The sequence below is a fragment of the Podarcis cretensis genome (assembly GCF_951804945.1).
Source record: "Podarcis cretensis genome assembly, chromosome: 13".
Lineage (NCBI taxonomy): Eukaryota > Metazoa > Chordata > Lepidosauria > Squamata > Lacertidae > Podarcis > Podarcis cretensis.
Window position 1 is genome coordinate 55,308,548 of NC_137182.1, and position 17,838 is coordinate 55,326,385.

The 17,838-nt window shown below is 52.9% G+C and overlaps 1 protein-coding gene across 1 annotated transcript in view; it reads left to right on the top strand.

Annotated features, from left to right (window-relative positions):
* The window catches only part of ZAN (zonadhesin), a 71,174-nt gene that overhangs the window by 16,797 nt on the left and 36,539 nt on the right, over positions 1-17,838 (top strand). Inside the window, exons 7-18 of the mRNA XM_079951700.1 lie at positions 361-522; positions 686-786; positions 2,721-2,793; positions 2,920-3,066; positions 4,714-4,982; positions 6,851-6,935; positions 7,250-9,178; positions 11,090-11,337; positions 12,925-13,105; positions 14,819-14,933; positions 15,119-15,213; positions 17,484-17,660. Of these exons, the coding sequence (XP_079807826.1) occupies positions 361-522; positions 686-786; positions 2,721-2,793; positions 2,920-3,066; positions 4,714-4,982; positions 6,851-6,935; positions 7,250-9,178; positions 11,090-11,337; positions 12,925-13,105; positions 14,819-14,933; positions 15,119-15,213; positions 17,484-17,660 (3,582 nt within the window). The remainder of the gene's footprint in view (positions 1-360; positions 523-685; positions 787-2,720; positions 2,794-2,919; positions 3,067-4,713; positions 4,983-6,850; positions 6,936-7,249; positions 9,179-11,089; positions 11,338-12,924; positions 13,106-14,818; positions 14,934-15,118; positions 15,214-17,483; positions 17,661-17,838) is intronic.

Sequence of the window (17,838 nt, forward strand, 5' to 3'; positions counted from 1 at the left end):
TGCGTGGAAACGCCGTTTACCTTCCCGCCGGAGTGGTACCTATTTATCTACTTGCACTTTGACATGCTTTCGAACTGCTAGGTTGGCAGGAGCAGGGACCGAGCAACGGGAGCTCACGGGGATTCGTACCACCGACTTTCCGATCGGCAAGTCCTAGGCTCTGTGGTTTAACCCACAGCGCCACCTGCATCCCCCATAAATAGATATATAAATTGACAAATAATTGCGGGCGGGAACCGATGCAGCCCCAGATTCGGACGAACCTCCCCGGAGGATGACAGCCTGCTTCTTCCAAACCCCTCTGGCACGTTTCTTCCCGTTAGAGCAGACCCTGACTTTCTGCAAATATCGCTCTTGCAGTTGGCCTCTACATGTTGCTCGATTCTCTGGGCGGCAGTGGCACAGCCCTCCTGAAGAGCCCCCTCTACCAGTCCCTGGGATCCTGCCTCTCTCTTAGCTTCTACTATACCTTGCACGGCGTCTCCAACGACACAGGGCTGAGGGTGTACGCAGCACAACCAGGCAAGTTTCCGGACACCCGTCGGGCCCGGGGAAAAGGTGTTGTTAGTGGCAGGAGTGGGATCCTGCCACATTCCTCCCCCTGCTTCCCAGAGCAGCCCTGGAGGAGAGCGAGGGACTGGCTAACGGAGGCGCCTGTTTCTCTTCCCATTTCCGTGCGGAACAGGGGGTGAGCTGGGGCCCGCCTTGCTGAGTCTCGCGGGGGAACATGGACCCAACTGGAAACCGGGAAGAGCCGTCTACTCAGGGACATCAGAAAACATCCAGGTGAGGAGGGTGGTTTTCTCGGCACGTATTTACAACCTGAGCATAAGACGGAGAAGCTCACGGCATTAAAACCCCAATGGACCTTGCTTTCCCATCAGTCGTAGATCTGGACCCTGTGCTGGGCCCGGGGGTGACCCGAGCAACGCGGTCCAGGTCCGGTCCCGAATCCAAGGGTTCCACGAAGAGTCAGTCCGACAGGGCCAAGGCAGGAAACCAGGCGAGGTCAGGCACAGGATCACAGGCAGGTTCCGGCAAACAGCAACGTTGCTCCCGCAACCTGGGGCGGGGTCCAGCAGCCTTTTATCTCTTTTGGGGTAACGGCCGGTCCTGATCCCCCAGTGACTCACCTCCCTGTTTCGCCCAAAGACAAGCACTCCTCCTGCGAGTACTCAGGTCTCTCATCCTCTCAGACCTGAGTCTCTGCAGCTTGGGAGATGTCGGTGGGTTACTAGACCCAGGGGCCGCCTCAGCCTCCCCTGACCCAACTGGTAGTGGAGCAGCTGTAAGTGATGGCCCAGCTGAAGGCAACGAGGGAATCCCTGCATCTGGAGCCAGGGCAGGCTCAGGCCCCTGACTCGGCCCAGCTGGTGCTTGTTGCAGGGGAACCTGTGCAGACTGGGGCTCTTCAGAATCAGGCTCCAGACCTGGTTCAGCTGCCGCCTAGGGCAAAGGATCCGGTGCGGACTGAGACTCCTCTGGTTCCGAGTCTGAGCCTGAGTCCCAGGCTATCGCACCCCAGCACAGAGCGGGCAGGGCTCTGAGTCTCCAGCTTCCAGACTACCTCCAGCTCTGCTCACCCAGTGTGAAGATAAGACCCACCCTTAGGTCCCCATCATAGATCACAGAATCCTGTAGTTGAAAGGGACACCCAAGGATCATCCATTCCAACCCTCTGCAATGCAGGAATACGCAGCTGTCCCCTACGGGGATCAAAGCTACAACCTTGGCGGTCATCCGCACTTGTGAAGTCCCATGACTAGAGATTTACAGCTTTTCCCCAGGTAAAACTGCTCTTTAGTGCTGAATAGGAACAAACAACAATCATGGAAAACCCGGCTGGCATTTGTTCCGATTCAGCAGTAGAGAGCAGGTTTCCCTGGGGGAATGAAGAGGGCAATGTGGTCAGGCGCTTAGTTGCAGCTCTGGCAACTTGGCTCACTCTTTGGGGGTGCTCAGGAGGACATGTGAATGGCCAGCCAAGGTCCTCATAGAATTATAGAATTGTGCAGTTGGAAGGGGTACCCCGAGGGTCATCCAGCCGAACGCCGCTGCAATGCAGGAATCTCAGCTGAAGCATCCAATGCATATGGCCATCCAAGCTAGACTGGTGGCTGGGAGCGGCTGCCGAGACCATATAACACCGGTCTTGAAAGACCTGCACTGGCTTCCAGGACGTTTCCGAGCACAATTCAAAGTGTTGGTGCTGACCTTGAAAGCCCTAAACGGCCTCATCCCAGTATACCTGAAGGAGCATCTCCACCCCATCGTTCTGCCCGGACACAGAGGTCCAGCTCCGAGGGCCTTCTGACGGTTCCCTCACTGCGAGAAGCCAAGTTACAGGGAACCAGGCAGAGGGCCTTTTCGGTAGTGGCACCTGCCCTGTGGAACACCCTCCCACCAGATGTCAAAGAGAAAAACCACCACCAGACTTTAAGAAGACATCTGAAGGCAGCCCTGTTTAGAGAAGCTTTTAATGTTTAATAGGTTATTGTATTTTAGTGTTCTGTTGTAAGCTCAGCAACCTCCACAAGATTCTAACTCTCCCTGGGCACAGGACCCTGACAACTGAGAGGAACTCAGGGCATCATCTAGACTGACCCTGGCAAAACACTGCTTTAAACGTTCTGTGGGTCAAACCAGGAAAACCTGAATGTGGCATGGGGGGGCTGGCCGTGGGCCTCTCTGGTGGTCACCCTTGGTCCTCCCTCTCCTAGTTCATCATCGAAGGCACCTACGCAGGGAAGCCTGGCGTCGCGGTGGACAGCGTGAGGATCTCGCCCTGCGAAGGTAAAATCCGCCCCGGTCATCTCTAGGCAAGGAGGGGAGGCGGATGTGGGGAGGGTGAGAAAGTCGGGCGGGCAGGCGGAAGAGGCGAACTGGGGGTCGCTCACCCCACATGCTCCTCGTCCTCAGAGACTTTCGCCGAGTGCAACTTCAACGACGCAGCGGACCCGTTCTGCAGCTGGCTGCAGCCCAACAACAACGAGGCGAACTGGACGTGGGCAAAGGGGCACACGCCAACAGAAGAGACGGGGCCTCCAGGCGACTATCCCGACGGCAGTAAGGAGCCAAGGAGGGTGAGGGTTGGGCTGGGCACAGGAAGGCCTCGTCACATGCCCCACATAGAAGCCACGTTGTGCTGGGCCCGGGGGTGACCCAAGCAATGTGGTCCAGGTCCGGTCCCGAATCCAAGGGTTCCACGAGGTGTCAGTCCGACAGGACACGAGGCAGGAAACCAGGCGAGGTCAGGCACAAGATCACAGGCAGGTTCCGGCAAACAGCAACGTTGCTCCCGCAACCTGGGGCGGGGTCCAGCAGCCTTTTATCGCTGTTGGGGTAACGGCCGGTCCTGATCCCCCAGTGACTCACCTCCCTGTTTCGCCCAAAGACAAGCACTCCTCCTGCGAGTACTCAGGTCTCTCCTTCTCTCAGACCTGAGTCTCTGCAGCTTGGGAGATGTCGGTGGGTTACTAGACCCAGGGGCCGCCTCAGCCTCCCCTGACCCAACCGGTAGTGGAGCAGCTGCAAGTGATGGCCCAGCTGGAGGCAACGAGGGAATCCCCGCATCTGGAGCCAGGGCAGGCTCAGGCCCCTGACTCAGCCCAGCTGGAGCTTGTTGCAGGGGAACCTGTGCAGACTGAGACTCCTCTGGCTCCAAGCCCGAGTCCCAGGCCATCACACACGTCAGGGTTCAAGGGACTTCAGGCTTCTCTCCCCACCAGCTTGTCCCAGTTGGCACATAGAATCATAGAATTGTAGAATTGGAAGGGACCCACGAGAGTCATCTAGTCCAACGCCCGGCAATGCAGGAATAGCAACTAAAGAATTCCTGACAGGTGACCATCCAACCATATGACTTGGTGGATGTGGGTTTTGCCCCTGGGCTTGTTAACGGAGAAATCTGAGGTCTCCCTTGGACAAAAAACAAGGACCCCTGCCAGGAATACCAGAGCAAAACAGCAGCCAGTAGGCTTGGTCTTGATTGAAGACTGTCGCGACTGGACTCCCACCTGCCACCAGGTGGAACAAGATGGAAGCCCCCAACAAGAGAGAACCCAAACTTTTATTAGCTGCTAATCCCCATGTTACACCCCCCCCCAAACTACATCACTCATACATCACGGTTGCATCATGAAAGGGGAGGTCTGGTGGCCGTAATCTGAGCATCCTGGACCCTGCCCCATGGTTCTCCTTGCCCTCCACCAAACACCCATCAAGTGTAACAAAAGAGATATTCACATTTCCCTGTTTCCCAGCCAAGTTAATTACACCCTTTTTGTCTTCATCTGGGCTTGTTATTTCTAGAATGGCTACCTGTCTGGCACTCAGGTATCAGGAGGCCAGGGATGATCACTCAGGCAGAGGGGCTGCTGAGCAGCTGAGCTCACAGGTCTATATGAATTTCTGAAGTTTTCCCAGTGAGCCAGTACAGAGATCCACTGATCAGTGAATTCTTACATTTGTTATTCTGCAGCAAAGGCCTTTGAATAGGCAGGAAGAAACTGTGACCAAGTGTTTTGTGGGGACAAATCACAAAAGTCACAAAAGTGATTGTGCTGATTTTGGTAGTGGGCTGCATGTGCATGGTATCTGCTGGAGGGGCAACCCCCCCCCCCAACCTATACATAAATTCCTGCAACAGGCTCGATGGTCAAGAGAGTGATTGGGGCGGGGGGCTGCCCCCTTGCCCCCCTTCTCTTCCCCCAGAGGGCCACTACATCTACGTGGAAGCTGGTTGCACGAAGCCAGGCCAGGCCACGCGTCTGTCCAGCCAGGGCTTCTGCACGGACACCGACGCCTGCGTGGAATTCTACTACTACATGCACGGCATCGTGGAAGTCGACACCCAGCTCCGGGTTCTGGCGCACGGGCCGTGGGGACCCAGCACCCTCCTCTGGAGCCGGACCGGGATCCAAAGCCCCGCCTGGCTCTTGGGGTCTGTGACGGTGCCCTACGGGGGACCCCAACCCAGCAAAGTGAGTGGGGGGGAGGGCAGGGAGCGGTGGAAAGAGCCAGGAGGGAAGGCAGGTGGACCTGTTTGTTTCGCAAGATTTACCGTATTTTTCGCTCTATAAGACGCACCAGACCACAAGACGCACCTAGTTTTTGGAGGAGGAAAACAAGGAAAAAAATATTCTGAATCCCAGAAGCCAGAACAGCAAGGGGGATCGCAGCGCAGTGAAAGCAGTGATCCCTCTTGCTGTTCTGGCTTCTGGGATAGCTGTGCAGCCTCCATTCGCTCCATAAGACGCACACACATTTCTCCTTACTTTTTAGGAGGGAAAAAGTGAGTCTTATAGAGCAAAAAATACGGTATATACCGCTTGATTGTGAAACAAGAAAACCTCAAAGCGGTTAACCAAAGGAGTATAAACCCAGCTTTAACCTGACTTAACTGATATATATTGCAGATATGGACCACTTAAGAAATAAGGATTAATAGCACATTTAATAACAGCAGCTGATAACGGGTATGGGCGGATCTTGGAGAACTTTGCAATTAATGAATAGCGATCACTGGTATGCTATAGTTTGGCAAACAGCCATAATGGAAAAGTTGTCACAACAATTGAAGGCTAGAAGGGAAAGGGAAAGAACAAGATATATTTTACACTGTATGGTGTGATTTTATTAAATATACAAATGAAAGGACACAATGATAAAAAATATCTACAACATATGTTGCAATATGGCACAGATAAGCAGGCAGTCCTATTTCGCTTGCTCTGCGTTTTCCGAGCTGATTTACAGCAAAATCCTTTGAACTGGTTTACTGTAATCACCTCACTATTACGTACCGTACAGTAATATATTTTGCATTTACCGCCATGGCCCCTCTTTTGTCAGTCGTGTCATGCTTCATGTGTTATGTTTTATGATGTATGTTTGAACAACAAATAGATCATAGAACGTAATACAGTACCAGAAAATAGTGACGATGATAATAATGATTTTTCTTCTTAAAAAAATGTGAAGGGTACTGTCATTTTCCTACTCATACTGAAATACTGCCCCTCAATGAGGCCAAACTTAGATTCACAAAATGTTTAGGGGTATGCATACCCCCAGAAAAAAAGCAGAGATGATAATGATATGGTGATGATAATGATAATAATAATCATAATATTATTAATGCTGCCATGGAATTATTAGTATGAGCAATTGAAAGATTAAAAAGCATTAAACCAACAATAAACTTTTGTTCTGTGAACCACCCTGGTATATAAATTCTAATAATAATAATAATAACAACAACAACAACAACAATAATAATAATAATAATCTGCAGGCAGCCCTGTTCAGGGAAGTTTTTAATGTGTGACATTTTAATGTATTTTTAATCTTTGTTGGAAGCCGCCCAGAGTGGCTGGGGAAACCCAGCCAGATGGGCGGGGTACAAATAATAAATTATTATTATTATTATTATTATTATTATTATTACAACAACAAGAACTAAAAAACACATCAGCATTTTTAGATAGCTGGGCAGGTTTGTCTAAACAAAAACGTTTTCAGCAGGCGATGAAAAAAGTCTCGCTGGTATCAACAGGCAGGGAGTTCCAAAGGACAGGCTGGTTTCTTGCGGACGCAGACTGGCTGTTGCTTGGCACCTGGAGCAGTGCCAGTTCCGCAGATCCAGGCGGTCGAGAGGGCATAGGTGGGGTAAAGTGATCTCACCTTACTCCCGTCCAGCCGATCAGCCCTGGACTAGCTCAGGACTGTCTCCACCCCGGCAAAGCTCTGCCGCCGAACGACGGTTCTCTCCTTGAAACAAAGCAGGACGCTAGTCCTCATGGTGGTGGCTGCTTCCTGGCCCTCGACTGACCCCTTTGCTTTGGCGCAGGTCGTTTTCGAGGTGGTCCGGGGCAGCAACCCCTATATGGATGTGGCGCTGGACAATATTTCCGTACGCAGGGGGGCGTGCGCAGGTGAGGCCGGGCGGGGTGATGGGGTGGACAAGCGGCCGCCCCCAAGAACCCCTTTGCTCTTTCCGCAGAGCCGTATTTGCCAGAATTCCCCGGGAAGAGGGAGGGATTGCTTTGGGAATTGCTCAGCATCCTTACCGCACTACAATTCCCAGGGTTCCCTGGGGGAAGGCGGGGCTGAAGGGGGGTCATCGCCCTTTAAAGGAAGGGATGAATGGAGCCTGAAAAAAATGATATGGGGGGAAAAGCTTCAGGTATCCCCCAAATCCCATAAATACCCCACTCACTAGGGACTCTGTCTTCTCTCTTCCTTGAAGATTCTGGGACCACAATTCCCCCACCAACCTCCACAGCCGCCACATCGACCACCACAGGCAGACCCGGACCCATAACAACCTCCGGGGCCAGACCCACAACCACCACCAGTGGACCAAGCCCCATAACCACCACCGGGGCCAGCCCTATAACCACCAGTGGGACCAGCCCCACAACCACAACTGTGACCAGCCCCACAACCACCAGTGGACCCAGCCCCACAACCACCAGTGGACCAAGCCCTACAACTACCACCGGGACCAGCCCCACAACCACAACTGTGACTAACCCCATAACCACCACGAGTGGACCAAGCCCCACAACTACCACCGGGGCCAGCCCCACAACCACCAACGGGACCAGCCCCACAACTACCACTGGGGCCAGCCCCATAACCACCAGTGGGCCCAGCCCCACAACCACAACTGTAATCAGCCCCACAACCACCAGTGGACCCAGCCCCACAACCACCAACGGAACCAGCCCCACAACCACCAGTGGACCCAGCCCCACAACCACCAGTGGACCCAGCCCCACAACCACCACCGGGGCCAGCCCCACAACCACCAGTGGACCAAGCCCTACAACTACCACCGGGACCAGCCCCACAACCACAACTGTGACTAACCCCATAACCACCACGAGTGGACCAAGCCCCACAACTACCACTGGGGCCAGCCCCATAACCACCAGTGGGCCCAGCCCCACAACCACAACTGTAATCAGCCCCACAACCACCAGTGGACCCATCCCCACAACCACCAATGGGACCAGCCCCACAACCACCAGTGGACCCAGCCCCACAACCACCACCGGGGCCATCCCCACAACCACCAACGGAACCAGCCCCACAACCACCAGTGGACCCAGCCCCACAACCACCAGTGGACCCAGCCCCACAACCACCACGAGTGGACCAAGCCCCACAACTACCACCGGGACCAGCCCCACAACCACCAACGGGACCAGCCCCACAACCACCACCGGGACCAGCCCCACAACAACCAGTGGACCTAGCCCCACAACCACAACTGTAATCAGCCCCACAACTACCAACGGAACCAGCCCCACAACCACCATTGGACCCAGCCCCACAACCACCACCGGGGCCATCCCCACAACCACCAGTGGACCCAGCCCCACAACCACCAACGGAACCAGCCCCACAACCACCATTGGACCCAGCCCCACAACCACCACCGGGGCCATCCCCACAACCACCAGTGGACCCAGCCCCACAACCACCAACGGAACCAGCCCCACAACCACCAGTGGACCCAGCCCCACAACCACCAACGGAACCAGCCCCACAACCACCAGTGGACCTAGCCCCACAACCACCACCGGGGCCAGCCCCACAACCACCACCGGGGCCAGCCCCACAACCACCACCGGGGCCAGCCCCACAACCACCAGTGGACCCAGCCCCACAACCACCAGTGGACCCAGCCCCACAACCACCAGTGGACCCAGCCCCACAACCACCACCGGCGCCATCCCCACAACCACCAACGGAACCAGCCCCACAACCACCAACGGAACCAGCCCCACAACCACCACCAGTGGACCTAGCCCCACAACCACCACCGGTGCCATCCCCACAACCACCAGTGGACCTAGCCCCACAACCACCACCAGGGCCAGCCCCATAACCACCAGTGGACCTAGCCCCACAACCACCACCAGGGCCAGCCCCATAACCACCACCAGTGGACCCAGCCCCACAACCACCACCGGTGCCATCCCCACAACCACCAGTGGACCTAGCCCCACAACCACCACCAGGGCCAGCCCCATAACCACCACCAGTGGACCTAGCCCCACAACCACCACTGGGCCCAGCCCCACAACCACCCCGGAACTGTGTACCTCAACCCCTTCGGTCTCCACTACTACAACAAGCACGGTGAAACCCCCTGTGCCACCTGCAGGTAAATACCTTTCGGGGGGCCCTAACTGCAGGGGGGTGGAAGGGGCTAAACAGTTACTGTGCAGCAGCAGCAGCAGCCGCCTTTGGGATGGGGAGGCAGAGGGTCTGGGCTGCCCAGGAAAGAAGGGAGTTCGAATTAGCCAGCCAGGTGCCCCATAGCGAACCCCACAAGCCGGATCTGAACCCAAGACCCCACAACTGCCATTCAGAAGCATTGCTGCCTCTGAACGTGGTGGCAGAGCTTTGCCACCCTGGCTAGTAGCCATCAATATCAAATCCCCTTTTAAAGCCATCTAAGTTCGTGGCCCTCACTGCCTCATGTGGCAAGGAGTTCCGCAGTTCATCTGTGTGCTGCGTGAAAGACTTTATTCTGCCTGTCCTGAATCCTCCAACACATAGCTTTAAAAGGAGGAGGCGGTATTAGGATAGTGAGCCAGGACTCCTGGGTTCTTTAGAAAATAATAATTATGGATCTGGGCTTATTCAGGGAGGTACATTTCCTCTGTTGTAGAAGAAATTAATTCATTTAGTGGTTTGGACTGTTTCTACCCTACTTACTAACCAACGAACTCAGGTCAGTTTAAGATATATTCATAAATTAAGCAATGTAAGAGATTTACAATCACAAAACACGCAACACAGTAAAGCGTGGAAATATAGGCAGGTAGACCTTGAAAATACCCCCTTCTAAGTTGCTTCCAAAGTTTCTCACTTCCTTTTGCATAGAAAAGGACCAAGTTTACTTACAAACTTTTCAAAGGTCAGATTCGTGTGCTTGCCTATACAGCAGCAATAAAACACAGGCAGCAAAACTTAGGCTGCAAACCACCGTGGGTATTATTATTATTAATAATAATAATACCCCACCCTCCCCAGCCAAGTCTGGGCTCAGGGTGGCTAACAAGCAATTATAAAAACAAGTTGAATGAATACAACTTAAAAACCAGATTACAATACAACAATTAAAATATTGAAACATGAAAATATTAAAATATTAAAATGCAGCCTCATCACAGGAGGAGAAAGGAAAAAGAAAGAGGGGGAGGAGGAAGGGAAAAATAGAATGACGGTATACAATTTAAAAGTGAATGATTGAATGAAGGATAGTTCCAAAGTGGCAAAAGTTTCTAAATCATTTGAAGGATAGGAGAACAAATAATAATAATAATAATAATAATAATAATAATAATAATAATAATAATGAAATTTTATTTATTTCCCGCCCTCCCCAGCCAAAGCCGGGCTCAGAGCGTTGGGTACGGCTTCCTCTGACGATGAGGGGGAGTTACCTAGCTAAGCCCGACAGGACAGCTTGCTACTCTATGGTATTAACCCCTTCATGCATTAATTAGACTTAAGCAAGTTGGCTATAGGGACGTGGGTGGCGCTGTGGGTTAAACCACAGAGCCTAAGACTTGCCGATCAGAAGGTCGGCGGTTCGAAGCCCCGCAATGACGGGGTGAGCTCCCGTTGCTCGGTCCCTGCTCCTTCCAACCTAGCAGTTCAAAAGCACAAAGTGCAAGTAGATAAATAGGTACCACTCCGGCGGGAAGGTAAACGGCGTTTCCGTGCGCTGCTCTGGTTCGCCAGAAGCGGCTTAGTCCTGCTGGCCACATGACCCGGAAGCTGTACGCCGGCTCCCTCGGCCAATAAAGCGAGATGAGCGCTGCAACTCCAGAGTCGGCCACGACTGGACCTAACAGTCAGGGGTCCGCTGCCCCTTTGTCTTGCGGGATGTGGGTGCAAAACAGGTACAGGTAGGAAGGGAAACCCCTTCCAGGCTGTCTCCTGGCCTCACTGTGATGACATCAGGTGATTGGCACGTGGGCAGCCCTGCCCACAAGACTTGCGGGTGTCGTTGGGGTGGCGAGACCCTCTCACCCACTGGCCTCCTCCCCTTCCCGCCCCACAGAACAGGAGACCTGCACCATCTCCGGAGACCCCCACTACGCCACCTACGACGGCCGCCGCTTCGACTTCATGGGCACCTGCACCTACCTGCTTTCCGCCCCCTGCAATGCCACCTCGGGGCTGCCCGACTTCAGGGTAGAGGCCGCCAACGAGCACCGAGGCAACAACAAGCAGGTCTCGTACGTCAAGTCCGTCAGCGTGGAGGTCTATGGGACGCAGATCGGGCTGCTCAAGGGGCGCAGAGTCACGGTGAGTCCCCTCCGCCACATCACTGGCCACTGGATCAGGCCAAAGGGGGCCCATCCAGCCCACAGTGGCCAACCAGTTTCAGGATTCATATAACACTGAAAGACCTACACTGGCTCCCAGTGTGTTTCCGAGCACAATTCAAAGTGTTGGTGCTGAACTTGAAAGCCCTAAATGGCCTCAAAGGCCCAGTAGACCTGAAGGAGCGTCTCCACCCCCATTGTCCAGCCCGGACGCTGAGGTCCAGCTCCGAGGGCCTTCTGGCGGTTCCCTCCCTGCGAGAAGTGAGGTTGCAGGGAACCAGGAAGAGGGCCTTCTTGGTGGTGGCGCCCGCCCTGTGGAACACCCTCCCACCAGATGTCAAGGAAATAAACAACTATCCGACTTTTAGAAGACATCTGAAGGCAGCTCTGTTTAGGGAAGTTTTTAATGTTTGAAGTTTTATTCTGTTTTTAGTCCTCTGTTGGGAACCACCCAGAGTAGCTGGGGGAACCCAGCCAGATGGGCAAGGTATAAATAATAAAATTGTTGTAGTAGTAGTAGTAGTAGAAGGACAGATTGTGAAGCTTGAGGCTCCAGTACTTTGGCCACCTCATGAGAAGAGAAGACTCCCTGGAAAAGACCCTGATGTTGGGAAAGATGGAGGGCACAAGGAGAAGGGGGCGACAGAGGGCGAGATGGTTGGATAGTGTTTTCGAGGTTACCAGCATGAGTCTGACCAAGCTGCGGGGGGCAGTGGAGGACAGGAGTGCCTGGCGTTCTCTGGTCCATGGGGTCACGAAGAGTCGGACACGACTAAACGACTAAACAACAACAACAAGTAGTAGTAGTAGTAGTAGTAATAATAATAATAATAATAATAATAATAATAATAGTAATTTGTTATTTGTACCCCGCCCATCTGGCTGGGTCTCCCCGGCCACTCTGGGCAGCTTCCAACAAAGATTAAAAATACATTAAAATGTCACACATTAAAAACCTCCCTGAACAGGGCTGCCTTCACATGTCTTCTAAATGTCAAGTAGTTGTTTATCTATCTATCTATCTATCTATCTATCTATCCATCTATCTATTTTACTTTTAAAAGACAACTGAAGGCGGCCCTGTTTAGGGAAGTTTTTAATGTGTGGCAGTGTATTGTTTTTAATGTTCTGTTGAAAACTGCCTCCCGCAGTTGGGTCAAACTCATGCTGGCACCTTCGAGAACACTGTCCCACCATCTCTTCCTCCGTCGTCCCCTTCTCCTTGTGCCCTCCACCTTTCCCAACATCAGGGTCTTTTCCAGGGAGTCTTCTCTTCTCATGAGGTGGCCAAAGTCTTGGAGCCTCAGCTTCAGGATCTGTCCTTCCAGTGAGCACTCAGGGCTGATTTCCTTCAGAATGGAGAGGTTTGATCTTCTTGCAGTCCATGGGACTCTCAAGAGTCTCCTCCAGCACCAGAATTCAAAAGCATCCATTCTTCGGCGATCAGCCTTCTTTATGGTCCAGCTCTCACTTCCCACCTGCAATATCCAGACTCTAACCACCGTCTGCCCCCTCTGCCACTTTGATGGCTCCTCTCATCCTCTCTGTCTCCCCCTCTCCAACGCAGGTGGACGACCAGCGTGTTACTTTGCCAGTGTCCCTGGCCGCTGGACGAATGTCTGTGCGCCTGAGCGGCACCTTTGTCCTGATCCAGACGGACTTCGACCTCTGGGTGCGCTTCGACGGGAACCACCATGCGGAAGTCTCCGTCCCCGAGGCCTACTTTGGCCAGCTCTGCGGCCTCTGTGGTGAGCAGAATGGGACGGGGTGGGCAGTTGGGGGGGCGGAACGGACCCCCAGGATGTGAGCGGGACCAGGGAAGGGGTTCCACAATCACAGCTGTCAACTGTTCCCCTTTCTTGCGAGGAATCCTATTCGGAATAAGGGAATTTCCCTTTAAGAAAGGGAAACGTCGACAGCTATGTCCACAATTCGTCAGCGTTGTGCAGAGAAAGTCCCTGCTTTGACCTGTACCATCTCCAACCAGAGCAGGCTTGCCCAACCAGGTGCCCTCCAGGTGCTTTGAAATACAACTCCCATCGTCCTCAGCTGCGCTCCCATCCTAGCATCATGCCGCCCTGCTGGTGTGCGGCCAACAGGAATGGCACTCTAAACACAAGTCAGCCCCTGGATACATAGTCCAGGAATGACCCCCCCCCCCAATATTTTATTTTGAACTCTCAGAAAAGAGGTGGGAAACCTTTCGGCGTTGTGGGTTTAACCACAGAGCCTAGGGCTTCCGATCAGAAGGTCGGCGGTTCGAATCCCCACGATGGTCCCTGCTCCTGCCCACCTAGCAGTTCAAAAGCACGTCAAAGTGCAAGTAGATAAATAGGTACCACTCTGGTGGGAAGGCAAACGGCGTTTCCGTGCGCTGCTCTGGTTCGCCAGAAGCGGCTTCGTCATGCTGGCCACATGACCTGGAAGCTGTACGCCGGCTCCCTCGACCAATAAAGCGAGATGAGCGCTTCAACCCCCGAGTCGTAGCACCTAACCAAGCACAGCTCCCAGAATCCTTTGGGGGAAGCCATGATTGGCATAATAATAATAATAATAATAGTAATAATAATAAATTTATTATTTATACCCTGTCCATCTGGCTGAGTTTCCCCAGCCACTCTGGACGGCTCCCAATCAAGTGTTAAAAACAATACAGCATTATATATTAAAAACTTCCCTAAACAGGGCTGCCTTCAGATGTCTCTTAAAGATAGGATAGCTCCTTATTTCCTTCACATCTGGTGGGGGGGTGTTCCACAGGGCAGGCGCCAGCACCAGTAAGGCCCTCTGCCTGGTTCCCTGTAACTCGGCTTCTCGCAGGGAGTGAACCGCCAAAAGGCACTCGGAGCTGGACCTCAATGTCCAGGCTGAACGATTATGGTGGAGACGCTCCTGCAGGTATATTAGACCGAGGCCACTTAGGGCTTTCAAGGTCAGCACCAACACTTTGAATTGTGCTTGGAAACGTACTGGGAGCCAATTCCGATCTCTCAGGACCGGTGTTATATGGTCCCAGCGGCCGCTCCCAGTCCCCAGTCTAGCTGCCGCATTCTGGATTAATTGCAGTTTCTGGGTCATTACAGTAGTCCAAGCAAGAGATAATCAGAGCATGCGCCACTCTGGCCAGACAGTCTGCAGACAGGGAGGGTCTCATTCTGCGTACCAGATGGAGCTGGTAGACAGCTGCCCTGGACACAGAACTGACCTGCGCCTCCATGGACAGCGGTGAGTCCAGAATGACGCCCCGGCTGCGCACCTGGTCCTTTGGGGCCACAGTTGCCCCATTCAGGACCAGGGAGGCCTCCACACTTGCCCCCCGTCCCCCAAAACCGTACTTCAGTCTTGTCAGGATTCAACCTCAGTTATAGTGTTTTAAACGCATGGTGTGAACGTTGCCTTTGAAGGGAGCTCTTCTCTTCCATTCTCCTTGCGCCCCTCACTGCGCATTCTTCTTTTTCCAGGGAATTACAACGGACAACCTTCTGATGACAATCTCATGCCCGACGGCACCTCAGCCGGAAGCGATGTGAACAAGCTGGGCGAGAGCTGGCAGGTCCCGGGCGCCACAGACCCAGGGTGAGTCCGCCACAGTCCCAACTAAAACCCAGGACCACATTTTAATTTCTAGGACCTAGTTGGGGAAAGTGGGTCACAGACAAGGTGTGGGGGGGGGGGGCTGACAAGGAATGGTAAGGATAGTTAGATCTTCTGCAATGCAAATGCCAGTAAGCCCCCTGTCCTCTGATGTGCCCATTTCACAGCTGCACCAACTCAGGAGACCCAGGAGAGTGTGACAAGGACATCGAGGACGATGCGAAGAAACCTACGAGTTGCGGGATCCTCACAGACCCTCAAGGTGAGATTTGGGTTCCCTGGAGAGGAACCTGGTTAGCAGCGTTCCCACAGGAGAGCCAGGACTTTCGAGACAGGTTGTTTGGGGAGATTACAGGTAGAGATGGACAGATACGTCCATTTTTGTTCTCTGTGTTTCTTGGTTTTGCAATCTTCCTTCTCTCCTCAGCAGCTTTTGTTTAATCCTCTTGAAAATTTGCCCGCATTTCGGTGTGACTTCTTCCTGTTGTTACAAATATTAAACTTACCGTTTCCCTTTTTGGTAAGAGTAACTAACAGAAAATATTTTGCATGCATTTTTGACCAATTTACACATTTCTCCAAGTGTTTCCCCCTTGAATGCATTTTTTAAAATGTTATTATATGATTATTATTTTTGGTACCTAGCTCAGGGTGGCTAACCCCAGTAAAATTACAGTAAAAACATAACGGGGGGTGGGGTGGGGGAGAGACTCAATTTAAAATACAGATTAAAATGCAATTTAAAATGCAGCCTCATTTTAAAAGTAGCCCATAGATCAAAACCATAAGGGGAGGGAAACAGAAGGGTCAGACTGAGTCCAAACCAAAGGCCAGACAGAACAGCTCTGTCTTGCAGGCCCTGCGGAAAGATGTCAAGTCCCACAGGGCCCTGGTCTTTTGGGACAGAGCGTTCCACCAAGTCGGGGCCAGTGCTGAAAAGGCCCTGGCCCTAGCTGAAACCAATCTAACCTCCTTGCAACCTGGGACCTCCAAAATGTTGTCATTTGTGGACCTCTCCGCGGGGCGTACCAGGAGAGGCGGAAGATGGAGCAAGCTTGTTCTCTGCTGCTCCAGAGGGTAGGACCCTGTGCTGGTCCGGGGGGGGGGGGGTAGGTTACCGTGGGGCGAGGTCCAGGACCTGAGCTGAGGGTCGGCAGACAGTCCTCCTCGGGCGAAGCGGGGTCCACAGCGAGAAGCCGGGCAAGGACAGGAACTCTGGGGGAACAGGATTGGATGTTGGCCGAAACAGCTCTTCAACGACGTTGCTCCTGCAACCTGGGACCGGGCTGACTGGCCTTTATCTTCTCTGAGGCCAGGGGTGGTCCCGGCCCCCAGGAGACCCGCCTCTCCTGGCCTTAAGGCGAGCACTCCTCCCGGGAGAAACCAGTTCCCTTCGCCTCTCTGCCCTGAGCCTCTGCAGTTCAGGAGAGGCTGAAGGGTTACTGGACCCAGGGGGAGACTCACCTGTAGGCACTGAGTCCTCAACCACCTCTGGAGCCAGAGTGGATTCACCTGGTTCCTGCTCCTGAGGATCCGGCACAGGTGCAGGCGCTTCAGAATCAAGGCCCTGCCCCAGTTCAGCCGGCCCTGGAGCCGGGGACTCCTGTGCAGGCTGGGATTCCTCCGGTTCAGCCTCTGAATCGGAATCCCAGGCCATCACACCCGTTCTGACGGGAGAGAGGTTCCGTAGAGATATAGATATATTTGTGTTGCATATTTAAGACAACTTTTAACATAATGCTTCCAACACAAAGCTTTCAGCACTCATTCTTTGGAACAGGTTTCAATTCAAGCCCTGCCTGGTTTACCCCCTTGGCTCAGAACGCACAACACGCTTTATGAGTCCCTTTTCCAGACAAAGGTACCCCGACATCACACTGTATCGCTGGAAACGGAGAAGGTTGTGCCCTGGGGGTAGGGGTGGGCAATGAGCCCTGCTAGGAGCTCAGGCCAAAGAAGAATCTGTGTGCTATGGGTCTGGCAAACCCCACTCACAAAAAAAATCTTCCATTTTCAAAGATTCTTTTTAGCACCAGCGCAGCTCTTGAAATCAAAGAACTTTTTTAAAAAAAAAAACCAAACGAACGAACAAACAAACAAACAGAGGTCATTTGTGATCTGCACTTCCAATCCAAGAACAAAATAAAGAAAAGAAGCAGAACGTTTTGAAGAAATGCAGGGAAGTTAACTCCCTTGAAAGGCTCAGACCAAATAACATGATGAGGAGCTGTTGATGCTGCCTCTGGAAAACCTCTTTAGGAGGTGGTCGAAACGGACTTGAGGTGCAGAGAGAGGTTCAGCAGCAAAAATGGATGCTCTGGAAAGATGGTAGGGCTCTCCTTCGCTGGAGGTTGGATCTGTCAAGTGCAGTTCCTGCATGTCAGGGGGTGGACTAGAGGACCTTTGGCGTACCCTTCCAACTATGATTCCTGGGTCCTCTGCGAGGGAAGCACAGACTCTTGGGGAACTTACAGTAGCCCACCCGACCCCCAGTGTGGGATCTAACTCATTTACTCTCCTTCCTCGCTCTAGGTCCGTTTGCCCCATGCCACAACAAGGTCCCCCCCGAGGGGGCATTTCAAAACTGCGTGTACGATCTCTGTGGCACCGGGGGGGACACGGGCTCTCTCTGCTTCGCCCTGCAGTCCTACGTCGATAGGTGTGCTCAAGCCGGAATTCCCATTGCCTGGAGGAACAGCAGCTTCTGCCGTAATTATTTCTCTCATTTACATATAATAATAACAATAATAATAACAATAACAATAGTAATATATTTTTATTATTTACACCCCGCCCTCCCCAGCCAAGACCGGGCTCAGGGCGGCTAACAACCCATAATAAAAACAAATTGATTAAAATACAATTTAAAAGATGAAGATACAACATT